This window comes from Salmo salar, chromosome ssa11 (assembly GCF_905237065.1).
Source record: "Salmo salar chromosome ssa11, Ssal_v3.1, whole genome shotgun sequence".
In the NCBI taxonomy this organism is placed as follows: Eukaryota; Metazoa; Chordata; class Actinopteri; order Salmoniformes; family Salmonidae; genus Salmo; species Salmo salar.
This window is the reverse complement of record NC_059452.1, coordinates 9,881,839-9,900,756: the sequence shown is the minus strand read 5'-3', so window position 1 is coordinate 9,900,756 and position 18,918 is coordinate 9,881,839. Positions and strand designations below refer to the sequence as shown.

General features: G+C 42.5%; 1 protein-coding gene across 1 annotated transcript; it reads left to right on the top strand.

The window, feature by feature from the left end:
* The first annotated feature begins 816 nt into the window (after nucleotides 1-816).
* LOC106561962 (synaptotagmin-13) lies at nucleotides 817-17,608 on the top strand. The gene is made up of 6 exons (XM_014126455.2): nucleotides 817-1,074; nucleotides 2,403-2,625; nucleotides 5,150-5,287; nucleotides 8,550-8,851; nucleotides 15,810-15,930; nucleotides 16,113-17,608. The coding sequence occupies exons 1-6, from the start codon at nucleotides 901-903 to the stop codon at nucleotides 16,418-16,420; spliced, it is 1,266 nt and encodes a 421-aa protein (XP_013981930.1). The 5' UTR covers nucleotides 817-900; the 3' UTR covers nucleotides 16,421-17,608.
* Nucleotides 17,609-18,918: the final 1,310 nt, after the last annotated feature.

The window sequence follows — 18,918 nt, the reverse complement described above, 5'->3', positions numbered from 1 at the left end:
TATTAAGGCAGGGTTGGGGGACCAAATATAGAATTTGATGAGCGAGAATATATTTTTTTACTGTTCATGTGGCTAAATGAAATGTCTTCATACTCTAGCTATTTCAGATTCAGAGAGATGTTCAATTCAGAGAGATATCATTTGCCTAACCATGAGGAATAAACAGCAATATTGTGGTGGTGCACATTCTCCTGGCTGAACAGCATAATGGGGATAGTGCATTGAGAGAAGGGGAATGAGATCAGCCTATTTTATTTTTTTACTTTCTGTTGGTGTGTAAAAAAAAAGAAAGGTTATTCTGGGGAGCAGGATTTTTACCTCTGACGTCATTCAGATGTCAGACATGGGTGTGACTGAGTGCAACAGGAAAGTGGTAGTGGGGAAGAGAAGGAAGGAAGAGAGAGCAACTTAGAGATAAAGAACAAAAGAGAGACAGGGAAGGTAAGTATAAATGAAACAGACTTAATACATGAAACAGACATATTCTGTCCTAACCAGCTAACCAGCTAACCAGCTAACCAGCTAACCAGACAACCAGCCTGTACCCTCCCACTCCTTTCTCTCCCTTTGTCCTTAACCCATCCCTCCTCTCATTGAATATATGCAAGTAGACAATGCGGACTGCCTCTCTCTCGAGCTATTCGCTTCTGCAGACAGGAGCATTCTCCCTCTGTCTCTGGATGAGGGAACTGCATATTGAAAGTGCTTGCATCCAACTGCTGGTACCCGAATGAAGTGAAGCCTGTCTCCTGAAAAAGCATCCTATTTTTGTGGGACATTTTCTGCAGACTAACCAATCAGCATCTTTATTTGTAATGCTGCCTGAAGAGTAACTTGGACATTTTTAGCTTCCTTTCTTGTTCCTTTTTATTTTTTCCTGTGTTGCCCTTGTTGACCAATATGGTTTTCACCACAGCTGCTGTCCTTGGTGCTACGCTGGGCACTGCGTCGGGCATCCTCACTCTCTGTGGGCTCTCACTGATCTGCAGGTCCTGTAAGAAAGGCAAGCCGGAAAGTGGTGAAGATGCAGACCCAGAGAAGGCTAAACCCAGTGTTCTGCACTCCTCAGAGCAGGTGAGCTGCCCTACTACAGTACTTGCACATAGACTCAGATCTTAGAGAGCTTACTTTCCTGGGAGGGTAACTACCAGCACCGCAGGGGACTTGGTGAACCTGTGTCACTAGGTTTATGTGGCGTGGGACTGGAGTGAATGCCATGGTTATTGAGTGATAACATTGACTAAATGTCATATCACGTGTAGAGCTGTTTTTTTTAATCTCATACGTGATCTATAATTGCAGTGCAAAAAGCTTTGTCCTGTATGTTTGATTTGAGCAACTACAGTTTCACTGAGTGGTAACTACTCTGAGTAGTAACTAACTTACTTTGAGTAACTACAGTTTATCTTGGTAAATAATATAGCTAACTACAGTTGTTTAATACACTGACACAACAACTACTCTTTTGATTTTTGAACAGAGAAGTTGCTGGGCTAAGACAATTCCAAATATCTGCTTATGACAGCCTTTGATATCTCCCTTAACTGATATTAAGATTGTAACACAGGAAATGCAGAAGTTGTCCGTGATGAGATTCAAACACGCAACATTTGGGTTACTAGACGTTTGTGTTAACCCTTTAACCTAACTCCTAACCTTTGTCTTATGTAACCATACCAAACGTAACATATCATACTCATTTGATCGTCCCAGATGTACATTTACTATGTTACTGTCTAGTCTATGCACACAGCCTTCCTTTCCTCAGCTTACACAAGCCCTCACACATGATGCATGCACCAGGGGACACCACATTCCAGTCAGCTTGCTTTTTTGCAGTACTTCAAATGTGCTGCTAAGGAGGTGAAAGAACACTTGCTGGTTGGAGAGATAACAACCTTATTCTTTAGTCCTCCTCTGAATTGTTTATATCCCATTATGGAATGTAACTTAACAATGTGCAATTTATTCCACAAGCATAAATAAAGTTGTATACTTTAATATAATAGCTTCCAGTTACCAGTCAATGTTATCATTTAGAGTTTGATTTGGGAGAGTAATGATGCATGCCCAGGAGAATGGATGGAAATTCTTAGCAGCATAACCATAACTCTCCCATCTGAGTGGCCCACATTTAGCTGACTGTCAGAGAGTTGCATTCACTGTAAATTGGTGTTCCATGTTTTCCTGTGAATTGCCAGACTGCAGTGATAATGGACTGCTATGGCCATAATGAACCCCTCTGGGATTGGTTGCATACGGCAGGCTTGCTGTCTTTGAACTGCACGACCAACACTAAATCTTCATGAAAGCAGTCTACAAACTAGCTGTGGTTTCTCACCACACCTTGTATCATAGTACAGTATTATTAGCCTGTCTTTAACCATCTCTTCCTCCTCTAGTTCAGTGTGGTAAAATCCACAGAGCCCATCCAACCAAGGACATTGTTGAAATTTCCTAAAATATACAAGCCCAAACCATCTGTGACCTCATCTGAGGTCATCAGATACCCTGATCATGCCTCAGAGAAGGGGGGCGAGCCCTCTTCCGAGGGACCCTCGACTGAGCCTGATGCTGGTAACCAAGCAACTGACAGCTCTGACACGTTCACGATCCTCAGACAAGGTAAACCCCAACCAAAAACATACTCCCTGAATTAAACAAGATAAATCCCTTTTTCATTTCCTATTCTTTTCATAGCTTTTATGCCTTCATCATGTTATACAATGTGTTATACTCTTCAGTTATTTAGATTCAACATTTTTCAGGTGAAATTTTACATGTGAATTTTTGAACCTAGATTGAAACCACTTTTTCTCTGTAAATCCGGAAAAAATCTTGGCAGTTTCTTGGCAGAAACAAATTTTGTTGTTGATTACTGTAGTCAATCACTTCCTACTATTGTATTAGAGTTACCACTCACTCAGTGTAGATAATTGTGTTTGAGTTACTTAACTCTATTGCGCTCCCAAGTGGTTCAGCAGTCTAAGGCACTGCATCTCAGTGCTAGAGACGTCACTACAGACGCTGGTTAGATTCCAGGCTGTATCTCAACCCGCCGGGATTGGGAGCCCCATAGGGCGGCACACAGTTGGCCCAGCGTCGTCCGGGTTAGGGTTTGGTCGGGGTAGGCCGTCACTGTAAATAAGAATTTGTTCTTAACTGACTTGCCTAGTTAAATAAAGGTTCAATAAAAATAAATAAATACAAATAAACTCACCTCTCCTCCTGCCAGAGCATTGTGATCAAAGGCTTTGCCCAACTTTCCCTTCTTCCCTCCCTAGTCCCTACACTCATCCACTTAGTGTTATTGATGTGTCCAGTCAATGGAACCTAATGCATGATGGATAGGACTGGTCCCAGAAGGCTAAGAGCTTCCTACTGCTATTCTTGGTGCTTTCTTACACCTGAATGCAGTTGCCTTACAGTAATAGCCAGTTTGGCTATACATAGTTTCTCAAATAATTGTTTCTAAAAAAATAAAAATAAATGTAAGATGCACTAATTTTCATGGTTCAGTTGATGCACACATTTACCATTCCATGTCCCCAGGAAGAAAAATAGCCGGTAATTTCCATATAAAAGGACCCATGAGCACCAACCTGTTAAGTTCATAGGAGCATATCAAATTGGGTGTCAAATGAAAGCTAAGAGTCTATATTTTAGAGAAATGAAAATGTATATTCACAATTTGGAATAAGCAAAGCCTTCGATTTCTGGTCAAAGGGGTCTTAGAAAACATCTAACAGAAAAAGTCTGAAAAGGAAGTAGAAATCAATCAAAACACAATAATGTTGAAGTAAAGATCCCTGCCGACTAAAATCAACACTTATATTTAGTTTTGCTAAATGTTTCTGCTATCTGTAAGTTTAAGAAGAATTGCCTTGTGCCTTGAAATTCCGTTACCAAAAACCCATACATCTTTAAGATATTTTTTTATTGAATTACAAGTAAAGGTAACAAGTAAAGGTAGACCTATCAATTAGTTATAGTGTTTTTACTGATACCAGTTTTGTTTCTGAATTATTAAGCGATTAAAACTTGAAATTTTGTTACCAAATCAATAATGTAATTTCCGAAACATCGGTAATGGAATTTCTGCAATTGAATTGGCTACAGTGGGAAATCATAGTAGTCACAAAACACAGTTGGGTTCACAAGTTTGGAAAGTACAGTACATTACAGTAGAGTACAGTACAGCAAGGAAAAGTAGAGTATAGTTCAGTACAGTACTGGGGTAGAGTTCAGTACAGTACATAGTAGAGCACACTATAATGTACTGTATTGTACTGTACTGAAGTCTACTGCACTCTACTGTACTGTACTGTACTGTACTGTATTGAACTATACTGTACTGTACTGTACTGAACTATACTGTATTGTACTGTACTGTACTGTACTGTATTGTACTGTACTGAACTCTACTCTACTGTGCTGCACTTCAATGTCCAAACTTGTGGAACATAGACGTCTATGATTTGGTTCAGATTTGGTCTGGTCAGGACCAAACAAATTTGGTCTTGTTTGGGGGCAGAGCTCATTAAAATAATATCCATTGTGTAGAATAATACCCAAATATGCAAAGGAGGATATTGCATATTTATACCTTTGTGTACCTATTTAAGAAACATCACCATGAAGAGAATGACATTCATATCCATAATTATGAATTTCTGTGTAGTACAGATCACGGACCCATGAATAAATTCCGTTAACTCAATTCAATTACCGGGTATAAATCCAGTTTACTTACTGTAGTTCAATAACCAAAATAAATATTTTTTTTCAAAGTCAATGTGTCATGTCATAGCTGACACCCCATTCTTTCTGCAGACATTGTTAAGTCTTCATTCGGAGCACATATTTAACAGAGGTTTTGGAAAACGTGGACACATAAAACAACTGAGGGAAATTTGACCAAAATTCTGTTACTAAACTTTGCTTCTGCATATTTCTTCCAGTAAATGCGTTTTTGTAAAATGTTCAGTGTAAATTGTTAAAAGTAGTACTTGTGCATGGAGTTGTATGGTTTGTTGAACTTTGAAATCAATGGCTTTTGTTTGGCATACATTTTAAGTGAAAAATCTGAGTCTCAGCACAATTCCGTTACCAAGGAATTGACCAGCCTTAACACTGTCTCCTTTCCCAGACTCAAAGGACGAAACCCCCTGGGCAAGGGATCTAACCAATGGGATGACAAGAAGCAGCTCCATCCTCCACCCGAAGCTGCATTTCTCTCTCACCTATTATTCCGAGCAGAAAGAGCTACACATCACAGTGATAGAAGGTAAGGCAACAATCTCAACAGTATGATCTGCCAGTATGTCCACTTCATGGAAATTATGAAGGGTGAGGTATCACTAAACATGATGTTGACACTAGTTTACCTATTAAACATACAGTTGAAGTCGGAAGTTTACATACACTTAGGTTGGAGTCATTAAAACCTGTTTTTCAACCACTCCACACATTTCTTGTTAATAACAAACTAAAGTTTTGGCAAGTCGGTTAGGACATCTTTGTGCATGACACAAGACATTTTTCCAACAATTGTTTATAGACAGATTATTTCACTTATAATTCACTGTATCACAATTCCAGTTGGTCAGAAGTTTACATACACTAAGTTGACTGTGCCTACCTTCAAGGCCTACCTTCAAACTCAGTGCCTCTTTGCTTGACATTATGGGAAAATCAAAAGAATCAGCCAAAACCTCAGAAAATAATTGTAGACCTCCACAAGTCTGGTTCATTCATGGGAGCAATTTCCAAACGCCTGAAGGTACCACATTCATCTGTACAAACAATAGTACACAAGTATAAACACCATGGGACCACGCAGCCGTCACAGGAAGGAGCCACGTTCTGTCTCCTAGAGATGAAAATACTTTGGTGCGGAAAGTGCAAATCAATCCCAGAACAACAGCAAAGGCCCTTGTGAAGATGCTGGAGGAAACAGGTACAAAAGTATCTATATCCAAAGTAAAACCAGTCCTATATCGACATAACCTGAAAGGCCGCTCAGCAAGGAAGAAGCCACTGCTCCAAAACCGCCATAAAAAAGGCAGACTACGGTTTGCAACTGCACATAGGGACAAAGATCTTACTTTTTGGAGAAATGTCCTCTGGTCTGATGAAACAAAAAGAGAACTGTTTGGCTATAATGACCATCGTTATGTTTGGAGGAAAAAGGGGGAGGCTTGTAAGCCAAAGAACACCATCCCAACCGTGAAGCACGGGGGTGGCAGCATCATGTTGTGGGTGTGCTTTGCTGCAGGAGGGACTGGTGCACAATTATGTGGATATATTGAAGCAACATCTCAAGACGTCAGTCAGGAAGTTAAAACTTGGTCGCAAATGGGTCTTCCAAATGGACAATGACCCCAAGCATACTTGCAAAGTTGTGGCAAAATGGCTTAAGGACAACAAAGTCAAGATATTGGAGTGACAATCACAAAGCCCTGACCTCAATCCCATAGCATATTTGTGGGCAGAACTGAAAAAGCGTGTGCGAGCAAGGAGGCCAACAAACCTGACTCATTTACACCAGCTCTGTCAGGAGGAATGGGCCAAAATTCACCTAACTTATTGTGGTAAGCTTGGGGAAGGCTACCTGAAACGTTTGACCCAAGTTAAACAATTTAAAGGCAATGCTACCAAATACTAATTGTGTGTATGTAAACTTCTGACCCACTGGGAATGTGATGAAAGAAATAACATCTGAAATAAATAATTCTCTCTACTATTATTCTGACATTTCACATTCTTAAAATAAAGCGGTGATCCTAACTGACCTAAGACAGGGAATTTTTACTATGATTAATTGTCAGGAATTGTGAAAAACTGATTTGAAATGTATTTGGCTAAGGTGTATGTAAACTTCCGACTTCAACTGTATTTAAGTACTTCCATGACAGTGCATTTCTTTCCGTTAAACCTCATTTATTAACATTATCAAAAGAGGTAAACAAGCAGATGTCTTCTGCAAATGAAAACAAGGATAAAGGAAAAAACTAAGAGGCAGTTGTCTGCAATAGAATAAATAAATGTGAGGCAACAGTCAATCAAGAGTGACAAATAGATTGAAATTGTAAACGGAGACCTCACAACCCAATCCCCTCAGTGCATCGTGTCTTGTGGAGCAATATTCCAAAGCCATTAGAGTGGCAAAGTGATGACGCACCAACACTGTCACACTGGCTTAATCTATTTCAATATTCTTGCTTCTTTTATGTCCTCCATCTACAAAATAATTGATTTAATTTGTGGTGAGACAAAGCAATCCACCGGCCTCCCCCCTTCATAAGACTGTGGGTGATTTGATAAGGGGTTGAGTAGCTTGGACGCCTTTGCGTTGGCACTCTGTTGGCTGGTCCCCGTATGTGGACGCTTAGCGACTGTAGATGCTGAAGCGTCGCCCAATGAAAAGATCAGCAATGCATCTACTTTGCCTTGCGGGCGGATGGGTGGGTGTTAGTTGGCTGTGGGGTCAGGGTCGGGGTGCAAGCTGTCACACAGTTCATACCAGCATCATACGCCTGTTGAGATATACTAACGGAGGGCACAGGTTCTCTGCAGGCCAGCTATCTGCGAGTCCTGCCTCTTTGGTTTGTTTATCACCTGCCGTGTGCTCAATTATATCTCATTATATCCAAGCCCTTAGCTTCACTAATTACTATTTTTATTCAAGGCGTACCATCTGCTTTGCTGTTAGAGGAACTGTTGGGAGAGACCTTTGCCGGGTCTGCAAAGTGCTTCTGCATTGTTTATCATAAACACATCTACTAGACATACGCATACTGTCCTTATAAATACAATTATAAAATAAAATATTATTAATACACAGCCTATACAGTTCTAAGTGCATTCTACATAATAAGATATTTGGCAGACCTTTGTCATATATGCTTATTTCAACAAGAGGAACTGCCCCTCTCTACCTTCAGGCTATGCTCAAACCCTACACCCCCAACGCGAGCACTTCGTTCTGCCACCTCTGGTCTCTGCTAAATGACTTAAATGTAATGTAAATGTAATGTAAATGTCCCTCAGCCCAGGTCTTCTCTGTCCTGGCACCCCAATGGTGGAACCAGCTTCCCCCTGAAGCTAGGACAGCAGAGTTCTTGTCCATCTTCCGAAAAACATTTTAAACCCGATCCTCTTCCAAGAGCACCCACCCCCCAGCACCCAATCCCACAGCACCCCCCCCCCCCGCACCCCCTTATCACCCTGCCCCCCCTTAAAGAATGCCTTTTGTGAACAAACACTCACACTTTACTCCCCCCTTACTAGCTCTGACTTTGCTAATAGCCACTTTATTGAGGAAAAATGTACTTACTGTCATATGTGGTTATCCCATCTAGCTATCTTAAGATGAATGCACTAACTGTAAATTGCTCTGGATTTTAGTAATTTAGCATCTGCATCTGCTAAATTACTAAAATGTAAAATGTAAAAATGTAATTAAAACTACATCAGTAGACTGCTATTCTCAGGGTTCGCTCCTCCTCTCTCTGTTTCCTCCCTTCCCTCTCTGTCTTCCTCTGTAGCGGAGCATTTGAGTGTGGGGTCGGGCTGTGAGGGCTATGTGGCCGGAGTCCTGACCTTAGCAGCAGGACAGAGGGAGGCCCAGACTTTGTCGCGACGCCTGACCAGCCACACCCGCTGGGAAGAAGGCTTGGTGTTCTCCCTGCCAGGGGGGTATGAGGTGGAGGGCGAAGTGGCTCTCTCCCTGCACAGTTGTGACCACTTCTCCCAGAACACCAACCTGGGCGTCATGAGGTTCAAGCTAGTTGATGTGGGCATGATGTCCAACGCAGACTGCTGGGTAGAACTTCAACCACCAAAACAGGTAGGCTACCTTGTTCTTACCATTGATATATAGTAGACAGCATTGGCCACAAAGTTAAAGAGCAACTGCTCCTAAAAATGAACTAATCCTTTTGAAAATGGCCTATTGGCAGAACATTTATTATATTGTCAAAATTGACTACAAAGTCTAAATAGGGTCATTTTGGTCATGAAGTCAGTTTGGAACTGAAGGTTGAAGGTTGGGTTTGAATTATAATTATGTCAACAAATCATTCCCCGTTTTGCCAAGCTCCACATGCAAATCGCCACTCCTCCCACTTCGCTTCCCTTCTTTAAATGGGGCTCAGTTGTTTCATCGCCCCCAGCCAACATGTTCAAAGGATCACGGCCGTTTGAGACTGAAAATATCTATATGGATTGACCATGCAATGCATGCTTCCAGCAAGAAGCATAGCCAACAACTATGGTTTGCATGCCCTGCCGAAGGTGGTTAGTGTTTGTTGGTCCCCAGTGGTGGTGAGTATACCGGTAGCTAGACCATAGACTGCTGGTTATGTATCTGGTTATGTATATTGATAATCATTATCACTATCATCGCTAACATAGCTGATGTTAGCTAGCTAGCTAGCTGGCTAGCATTAGCCTACCTAAATACAACTCAGATTTGGCATGGAGACACGATAACATTTCAAAAGAAGGAAAATAATTAGTAGGAAAACCTTTTGTCATGACTGTGATGATTCCAGATTAACTTTAGATGCTGTATAAAATTAGCCAGCTAACTAAGATTGAGGGGACCACCGTATTTTAGTTAGCTAACATTAGCAGTGCTAGCTATTTTTTACAAACTTTGCTAGTAACAGTAATGGCAACATTGCCATCTCTCTAAAGTAAATTTGACAACATCATACTATGGCAAAGTTGTATCATACTAATTATTTGGTTACTTTAGCGATGTAATCATATTGCCATGCCACTCTAAGTTAGTGTCTAGGTAGGGCACAAATAAATATTGTTGTTCGAGAGATGTCTAGTTTGCAGCCAAACATGCAGCATATAGAGACCAGCAAGAGGGCCCTCATCTGCATCATGCAGACTTGCCCTTGCTGTGAGGATTCCTATGGCAAGTATCCGGCCAGCAACCTTCACCTGTCTGCGGCAACAGCTTTCACAGGCTCATTATTTGTACAAATACAGAAGGTAACCCACTTTGTTACTTTGATACATTCTGATAACCCAATTGTGAAACATAATTGATGTAAACTGACAATACTTGTTGCTTATTTTCTACTTTTTAGATGCATATAATGTCCAGGGCATAACCTAGCTTGGTGGAACAAGCTTGATCTGAAGTAAAATAGAAAGATGAACGCAGCGCTCAGGTTGGTTCCACCAGGCTAATCATAATCAGTGCTCTGTATGTGTGTGTGACCGGCCAGTATCTTTGATGAGGTGCCAGGAGGTGATCTACGCTGCTATGCTCATCAAAGGGGCTCTGGCAAAGACCTCACCTTCAGCCTCACCTCTTGCCTGCTCACCAACGGTTGTGGATAGGAAGAACAGAATTAGATATGTCTAGTCTGACTTGTTCAAACTTCAACATAACACCGGTATGTGTGTCAGATATTACCTATCCTAACTGCCATTGGTAATAGAACAGTGACTATGTGCATATGTGTTCACAGAAACATGAATGGAGCCAGCACATGAAGACTTGCAAGATGATGGGATGAAGTCCAGACTGATAGATGGGCTTGATACGGATGTCTCCGAATGGAGAGAGATCTTGCACTCTGCATAAACATTTTACTACAAACAACTTTTACTTGTATTGTCTTTTTTTTAAATTATTGAATGGTATCAGTCAATATGGGGAGGGAGAAACCCTGTGTATTCTGCATCTGATCAGGAAACTGCTGTTGTATACGGGACCCCACACAGGAAGGTATGACCACTCTGACATGTTTGCCAAGGTAGCCCCACTACCACTTGACAAAATGCTGATAGGCACAGTATCTGTATCGACTGGGAATGACAATGAAAGATGAAAGGTACTCATTGTTATGTTAGCAGAACACTGCTTCTACGGTATTATGTAAAGGGTTGTTTATTCTACATGGACCTGCTACTACATTTAAACGTTATCAAAACACTTAGTTTAAAATGTATACATACATTCAGCAATTGCATTCTTCTCATTATTACTCTGTAGGCTACTGACCTATTCAAAGTTTTCTCTGGCATCTCATCATGCATCTGTAGTTATTAAACTCAACCTCCAGGAGGTTTCTTGCGATTGAGTGGGAGGAAACAGCTGAGGGCAAGGTTCTGACAGATGGTTCTGTCTTGGTGGTGGCAAGGACACACGTAAGAAACACCCACATCAAACCACACCCCCAAGCCAACTCAAGTTTGTTTTCTGTCATAGCCGCAGGCATTTCTTGAGGAGTGTCATGAATACGCCGCGAGTCAGGAAGCAGGTGCAGAAAGTGAGTTTAATAATGATAAATGCAGATAAATAAAACAGGAGAAGTGTACAGAACGTGAATCAAATCAAACCAATACTGCCTGATGACTGAGGCTACCGAGGGCTAAATAAAGGGAAGGTAATCAAGGTGATGATGAAGTCCAGGTGTGCATAATGATGGAGAGCAGGTGTGCGTAATGATGGGGAGCAGGTGTGCGTAATAATGGTTGCCAGGGTCTGTGGTTAGTAGACTGGTGATGTCAATCACTGGAAAGGGTGATTGGGAGTAGGCATGACAGTACCCCTCCGCCGCCATCATAGACAGGGGTCCCATAGATGGAGGGGTGTCGAGGGGGACGGCATCAGCCAGGGGACCAGGAGCCACCGGCCTGAGGAGGGAAACGTGAAAAGAGGGTGAGATCCGGTAGTTGGTGGGGTAAGTTGCCTCATTGATCCTCCGGAGAACCTTGAAGGGACCCACAAACCGGGGGCTCAACTTCCTACAGGGCAGGTGGAGTAGGAGGTTCCTGGCGAACAGCCAGACGCGATCACCAGGATGGCGGTCTGCCTAATCCTTCTGACAGTGGATGGCACACTGGAACCACTCGACCACTGCAGGGGCCTTGGTCTGGCTCGGAGTCCACGGAGGCAGGGCGTGCTGATAACCCAGGACACACTGGAAGGGAGTCAGCCCGGTGGAGGAGTGACAGACTGAGTTCTGGGAGTACTCTGCCCAGGGAAGGAACCGGGCCCACTCCCCCTGTCGGTCCTGGCAGTGACTCCTTAAGAATCTCCCCAGCTCCTGGTTTGTACTCTCCACCTGCCCGTTGGACTGAGGCCGGTATCCGAATGTGAGGCTGGCCATGGCCTCCAGCTTCTCCATGAAGGCTCTCCATACCCGCGATATGAATTGGGGGCCACGGTCAGAGACGATGTCCTCCAGAAACCCATAGTGCCGGAAGACCTGCTGGAACAGTGCCTCTGCCACCTGGAGAGCGGTAAGGAGACCAGAGAGAGGGATAAAACGGCAGGATTTGGAAAATCTGTCCACAATAACCATAACAGTGGTGAAACCATCAGATGGGGGGGAGCTCAGTAACAAAGTCTATGGACAGATGGGACCAAGGCCGCTGAGGCACAGGAAGGGGAAGTAGTTTCCCTGCTGGAGCGTGCTGGGGAGATTGGTTTGTGCGCATACAGGGCCGCCCCTCTGCCATAGTGGACCCCGGGTTGGGACGCACCGGACACCACTGAAGCTGGTGCCCCTCCTGGCCGCAATAGGGACTGAGCCCCAGCTGTCTCCGGCGACACCACTCTTCGGTGGAAAGGTGTGTGGCCCCTACCTGCATGGGTTCAGGCTCTGCCTCAGGACAGCTAAAGCAGGAGGGCGAGACGAGAGGTAGAAGAAGGTGCTCCAGAAGAAGGTTATCCAGACGGATGGCCATCGCGATGAGTGCGTCCAAGGATAGGTTGTCATCTCGACACGCCAACTCCGTCTGGACCTCTTTGCGCAATCCTCACCGGAAAAGAGTGCGGTGCTCCGGCTCATTCCATCCGCTGGAGGCTGCCACAGTCCGAAAGGTGAGGGCATACTCCGCAGAGGTCTGGGCACCCTGTTGGAGAACTATCTCCCCTCCCTCTCTGCCCTCTGGGAGGATGGTCGAAGACTGCTTTGAACAGAGCCATGAACCTCTCAAAGGATCCCAGCTCCTCCTTTCCTCTCTCCCAGAAGGCCATAAAAGGAGCCAAATCAGCGGGTGCAGTTCCCCTTTTAATATTATTATATTTTTGTAAATTGAATTGTATAGGACTGTGCTCCTCTTTGAGACCATCATAGATATAATTTGAGTAATGAGGAGTACTGTAACTGTTTATCTTCTTTTGAAGATTGTGTGGTATTATGAGGGATTCTGAATTGGGGTGAGATGTATTGGCTGATTCACTGTGATATTTAGTGTGTTTCCACTAACTATCTCTAACCTGTGCTTCTCTGGGCTGTCAGAAGTGTGTCAGAGGTGTTCATTATAAAACAAAAAGTAGGCGTTGCCATGGCATCCTTCGAGAGCACTTACCCCTCGGTGATCTGATAGTGACTTGAGCCATCCCAGCTCTCAAACTGGACAAATGTTCTGTGGATCTGGTGAAACTGAATACTAGGCACTGTGATCAAAATCATTTTTACTCATGGCCAAACTCATTTATCTCAATAGCTAGGTTTGGTCTGCCTGTCTGTATGGCTACCCTGTAACAAGCACTGTCAAGCCTCCCCAAGATACAGCGATAAACATCCGGCTTTATGTTAACCTAAAGAGGATTTAAGTTAAAAGGACAGCTACTCAAGCTGCTATAGAAAAAAGGAAATCCATTTCACGCCTCATTCTCAGTGACACAGGGAGTATTTGTATATAGTGTTGAAAGGGAGATTGTTGTTGGACGTTTTGATTGAAATCTCTGAAAGGGTTGAGTACATACAGAGAGACAAAATGTATACTGCAAGTTTATTCAGCCTCTGATCCATTTGCAAGGCTGGGAAACCTTTTTAAAAAAAAGGGATTTATAAGAAACGCAATATGATCTTGTTTCTCTTGTCTTTCGGAACAGCTCATTCTGTCCACCCACAAGCTGTTCTTCAAAACTTCAGCTACAAGGACACCTGAATGCAAATAGGGATTTTAAAAAAAACAGACAGCTCTCCAGTCTTTCCTGGCTGCTCCATCGTAAGCCTCCAAGCTAGGCAGGAGATCAGAATCTACGTCATCACAAACCCTTGGGATTATCTTTCTTCTGGGATGCGCAAGTGAGCATGAAGTCCTGCCAGGAATCACGAACAGGGATGATGCATGAGAGGGAGATGACGGAGAGAGATACGAGGACGACATGAGAGAAATAAGTCTTGCCAAAGATAAAGAGCAGATAGAGAGGACAGGAGGAGGCTGAGAAATGTAGGGAGGGGAAGGCGGGAGTTTGTATGATGTATGCTGTGACGCAAGTGATACACCGCTGCGGAAGAATAGCTATAAATGATTTCTAATTGAACACAGTGAGAAGTTTTTCAGCTCTTTATTTAATGGTCATAGCTGCATAAAGAGAACACAGGGGCAGATGGGGCTGGCAGAAGCCAGGGATGACACACACAGCAGTAGACTGTGCTATAGCTCCTCAGGAGATTACACACTATGATACTCCACTGAAGAGAGAAGATATTTGATTTATTAGACGTCCACTGAAAGAGAGAAAAACTTTTTCCTGAAACTGTTGATTTGGATGTAGATGTACAGAGTTATGACTCAGAGAAGAACCCTATTCAAAAAACAAGACTACCCCATTCACTTTGCATCGATTACTTACCACTCATGTGATCTATTGCTCACAACAAATCAAAGAGTGAGTCAGGCTGCTACTTTAAAGGGTTTACTTGCTATGGATCGCAGACTATAAAGGGATGCTCAAGCTGTAAAATTGTACTGTTGCTCTTTGGTGCTGTTAAAATGATGCAGTTAACATGTCATTTTCAAGCATCCCCTAAAAAGCCAATAATGCCTCGTCTATGCTGCATATTGGCTAATGCATAATCCTTGACTTTTTGTCCATTAGTGGGCTCCCTATTTTTTTGTGTGGCCTGTTTCAACATAATACGAACCTCTTCCTCATATGTGCACTACTGGATGACCAAAGACCCTAGATATCAATTACTTTCACTAATCAACCCTCCGCACAGTTTGGGTGTGCATGATAACAGTTTGACAAAAGGTGGCGTGTTGACTGTAAAGCCTCTCCTACACACATATTACGTATTACGTTTATATGATATTACTTTTACGACAGACTCTTTCCTGGTTGTAAGAGTCTCTGATATTCCACTTGGTAAAATGACATATTGGGACATATTGCAGTATGTGTATGGAACCGATGGGAAATGGCTAGCTAGTTAGCGGTGGTGCGCGCTAGTAGCGTTTCAATCGGTGACGTCACTCGCTCTGCGACCTTAACTAGTTGTTCCCCTTGCGCTGCAAGGGCCACGGCTTTTGTGGCGCGATGGGTGACGATGCTTCGTGGGGTGTCAGTTGTTGATGTGCGCAGAGGGTCCCTGGTTCAAGCCCAGGTTGGGGCGAGAAGAGGGACGGAAGCTATACTGTTACATGTAGGAGTTGCAATGCCCCTAACCCAAGGAAGACCATTTACCAAAGTGGCACGATTTCAGATCAATATGAGATTCATCAGAAGCATAATTGCAGGGATTAGAAGGATTTGTGCCTAATGAATCCTAATCTTCCTGAGGCACAGAGGTGACACACAGCCATTCATCCTGTCCATTTGATTACTAGTGAATCAGACCTTTGTGTCCGTTAATGATGGTGTCAAGGTAACAGGCAGGCATTGCTTGTTGATATTTGTTCTAACCTATGTATATTAAAGTCTGCTGTGTGTTGAAGTTTTCCGCTGTGTGTTTTTGACATTATTTCCAGAGGAAACGTTTTCATGTGACCTGTTCTAATCACAGTGAATTGGTGTAATTGACTATAATCGGCAGGACATCCAGTCAGCTGGAGAGCTCCTGCTGTCTATAAGTTACCTGCCTGCAGCCAACCGGCTGGGAGTTGTGGTGATGAAGGCTAGAGGACTACAGTCAGACAAGCTGAAGGACTCCATAGGTACACCCTGTTTATTAATATAACCCATTGCAGCTCATTCTGTATGACGCCTACAACTGCTCATTAAACCATACAACCATGAATGGATAGTCTATCCACAGGTTGACGATAGAGTATGCTAAGATAGAAAAATATTTATTGGTTGATTTCATTGTAGTGAAAGCCTTGTTCCTTGTTCCTAGACCTGTCTGTGAAACTGGCCCTGAAGCACCAGACTACCAAGCTGAAAAAGAAGAAGCAGACGCGACGGGTCAAGCACAAGATGAACCCAGTGTGGAATGAGATGATGATGCTGGAGGTTCCCCGCGAGCTGCTGTCTAAATCCAGTCTGGACTTGGAGGTGTTGAACCAAGCAGGTCCTGTTGAGCAGGAGTCCCTGGGCTGCTGCCAGCTGGGTTTACAGGCCTCTAATACTGGCCTCCAACACTGGCAGCAGATGCTAGACAACCCCCGTAAGCAGATCGCCATGTGGCACCCACTGTATGACTAAGATAACCACCTGTCCGCTTTGCCCTTCCAAATACCCAAATGGGGGGGCAAGTCAACAGCCCTCCTGGATCAGGATTTAGGAGCCTAAATCTATTTATCCACCTATATGGAAAGTATCCCATTACCTGCAATTAATTATCCCACAGCATCCCATGACATATCAACAATAGCATACACCAAACTGAAATGTCACTGAATATCACAGAATTTCCAAAGAATACCAATTATGAACACATTTTATATATTCAATGAAACTCATCAATGCAATGTAATACTTTGCCTACAGTACCTATACTTAACCACCTCCATGATCTGTTTTTATAGCTGAACAGAATAAATATGATAATGCCTGTGTTTTTGTGTTATAGGGGATTGTGTATATGGTATGTAATGGTATGATAAATATCAGTGAATTATTCTACAGTAGAGCTGTCATTTTATTTGTAAAGTGATGTATTCACATGCTTGGAAAGCAATCGAGAAAATGCACCTAGCAGAAACTTAAAGGCCAGCCAATATTGAACGGATAGGAGATTCAAAAGCCCTGTGTACTACTGAAAGGACAAGTATTAGTATTCATAGATATACTGTAACAGTGATGGAATTACAGTGGACTACATATTTAAAGTTTATCTTATTACACAGGGTCTAAAAACAGCAGCTAAAGTTATACACAGGATGTATAAAAAAAATCATGCAGTGTTTAATCAAGTAATATACTGTATTTGTCATTTTTATGAATATGTGCAGCTGTATTTTATCTTAGGAGAATACGAGAGTTGTTATACATGTTATATTTAAAGTAGTTACAATACAACTATCAACTCAATTTCACACCTGTTTCCATTCAACCCACTTTGCTTCAGTTATGTACAAAAGGTATTTTTCTCCATTGTGGTTTTACTTTTACATAGCTTTTGTCAAGTGAACTGCTATAGACTGCGCCAGTGAGGAACATACTGTGTAATTTGAAAATGTACACACTGACACACAAAATGTGTGAAAATAAAAAATATCTTCAAAATATGGCATGCCAAAATCTGATTCTAGCAGGGGCGGAAATCCCGGGGGGGACGGGGGACACACGACCCCCCCATCCTGGGAAAAATATGATTTGTCCCCCCCAATATATCACTGAAACATAACTATGTAATTTAAATAATATTAATAATACGCAATGAAAGCAATTGTGCTGATTATAGACACTTAATAGCTCGTTTTTAAGTTTCAAAAGATTGCGACCCCCCCACCCTTTGCCTCACAATGGTTTGATCCACTGCCAGTTCCTTAGCTTGCGAGGTAACGTAGAGGTCGTATCTACTGTCTGAAAGGCACTCAATGCACGTAACTGACGTGAGGTTAATCCAGTCAATCGCGCACACACACTAGCTGAATATGCAGAGCTAGCACGCAAATATTAACTATTAAGCTAGCTAGTACCTATTCCATTTATGTGGCGTCGTCAAAGATGGAATCTTTGCTATCGTCAATTTATTTCAAGATCAGCATGCATGTAAGTTAGTGCTTCAAAGTCCCTGTGATAAGGTTAGCGATAAACTGAGCAGAACTACACTCTCTTCTACCATTTTTTTAAATATATTTAATGGTCTCGTTGCAAAAGCTAAATTGTCGCAAGGGAACTTTTATTTATATATTTTATTTCACCTTTATTTAACCCGGGTAGCAAAGATTATAGCAAACACCACTGAATTGGTGCTCGCTAGCTTTGCAAATTCAGCTATTGTTAGAAGCCAGCCAATATGAAACAAACAATTAAAATTACAAAAGTTTGCAGCATATGTTGTGTAAATGGTGAACTCATACAGCTGTCAACTCTTGTCACTGCAATCCGTTTCACATTTGCTAGCTACCTTTTAGATCGAAGCCCATATAGAATGATAGAAGATAAGATGATAGAAGGCCATCTCCTACTGTAAATAACCTACGTACTGTGTGTGTGTAGCCAACCAGGTAGAAAAATGGCAGAAAAATGACAGACATCAGAGTATTTTTCAGTACACCAAAACGCAAAGTAAGAACCCTAGTAGCCTAATATCTCAAAGACTAGTTGATAAAATGTTCATAAGAAAGAAATGAAATTCTAATGGAAATGTTTCACAATGATGTCATTAGGCAGAGCAGGCAACAGATGGCACACAGACAGCAGAGTTGGGGACAGATATGCAGGGACAGACTGGCAGAGACAGGGAGTCTCAGGTCAGTTTGTTGAGTCTTTGTTTGGCAACATTATGAAAGGTTCTCCATTTTTTTGACTTGTAAAATAGGAACATAATTGGAAAATGCCATGGATACCCCCACTCTCAACTTAAACTGGTGACTGAACTAAGATTTGTTAAAGGCAATGGTATTGCTGTTGTGATTAGTTGTGTAGTTTTGGGTACCAGTAGTTAGGAGTACGGCAAACACCTTATTTCTTTGGTTCCTCAATATACATTTACCATATTAAACGTAGGCTATGTGTTACAGCACTACTTTTGG

Coding starts and splice junctions, on each gene's coding strand:
- LOC106561962 (XM_014126455.2), top strand. CDS start 901: ATGGTTTTCACCACAGCTGCTGTCCTTGGTGCTACGCTGGGCACTGCG. Junction 1,075..2,402: donor TTCTGCACTCCTCAGAGCAG/GTGAGCTGCCCT, acceptor TTCCTCCTCTAG/TTCAGTGTGGTAAAATCCAC. Junction 15,931..16,112: donor CAAGCTGAAGGACTCCATAG/GTACACCCTGTT, acceptor CCTTGTTCCTAG/ACCTGTCTGTGAAACTGGCC.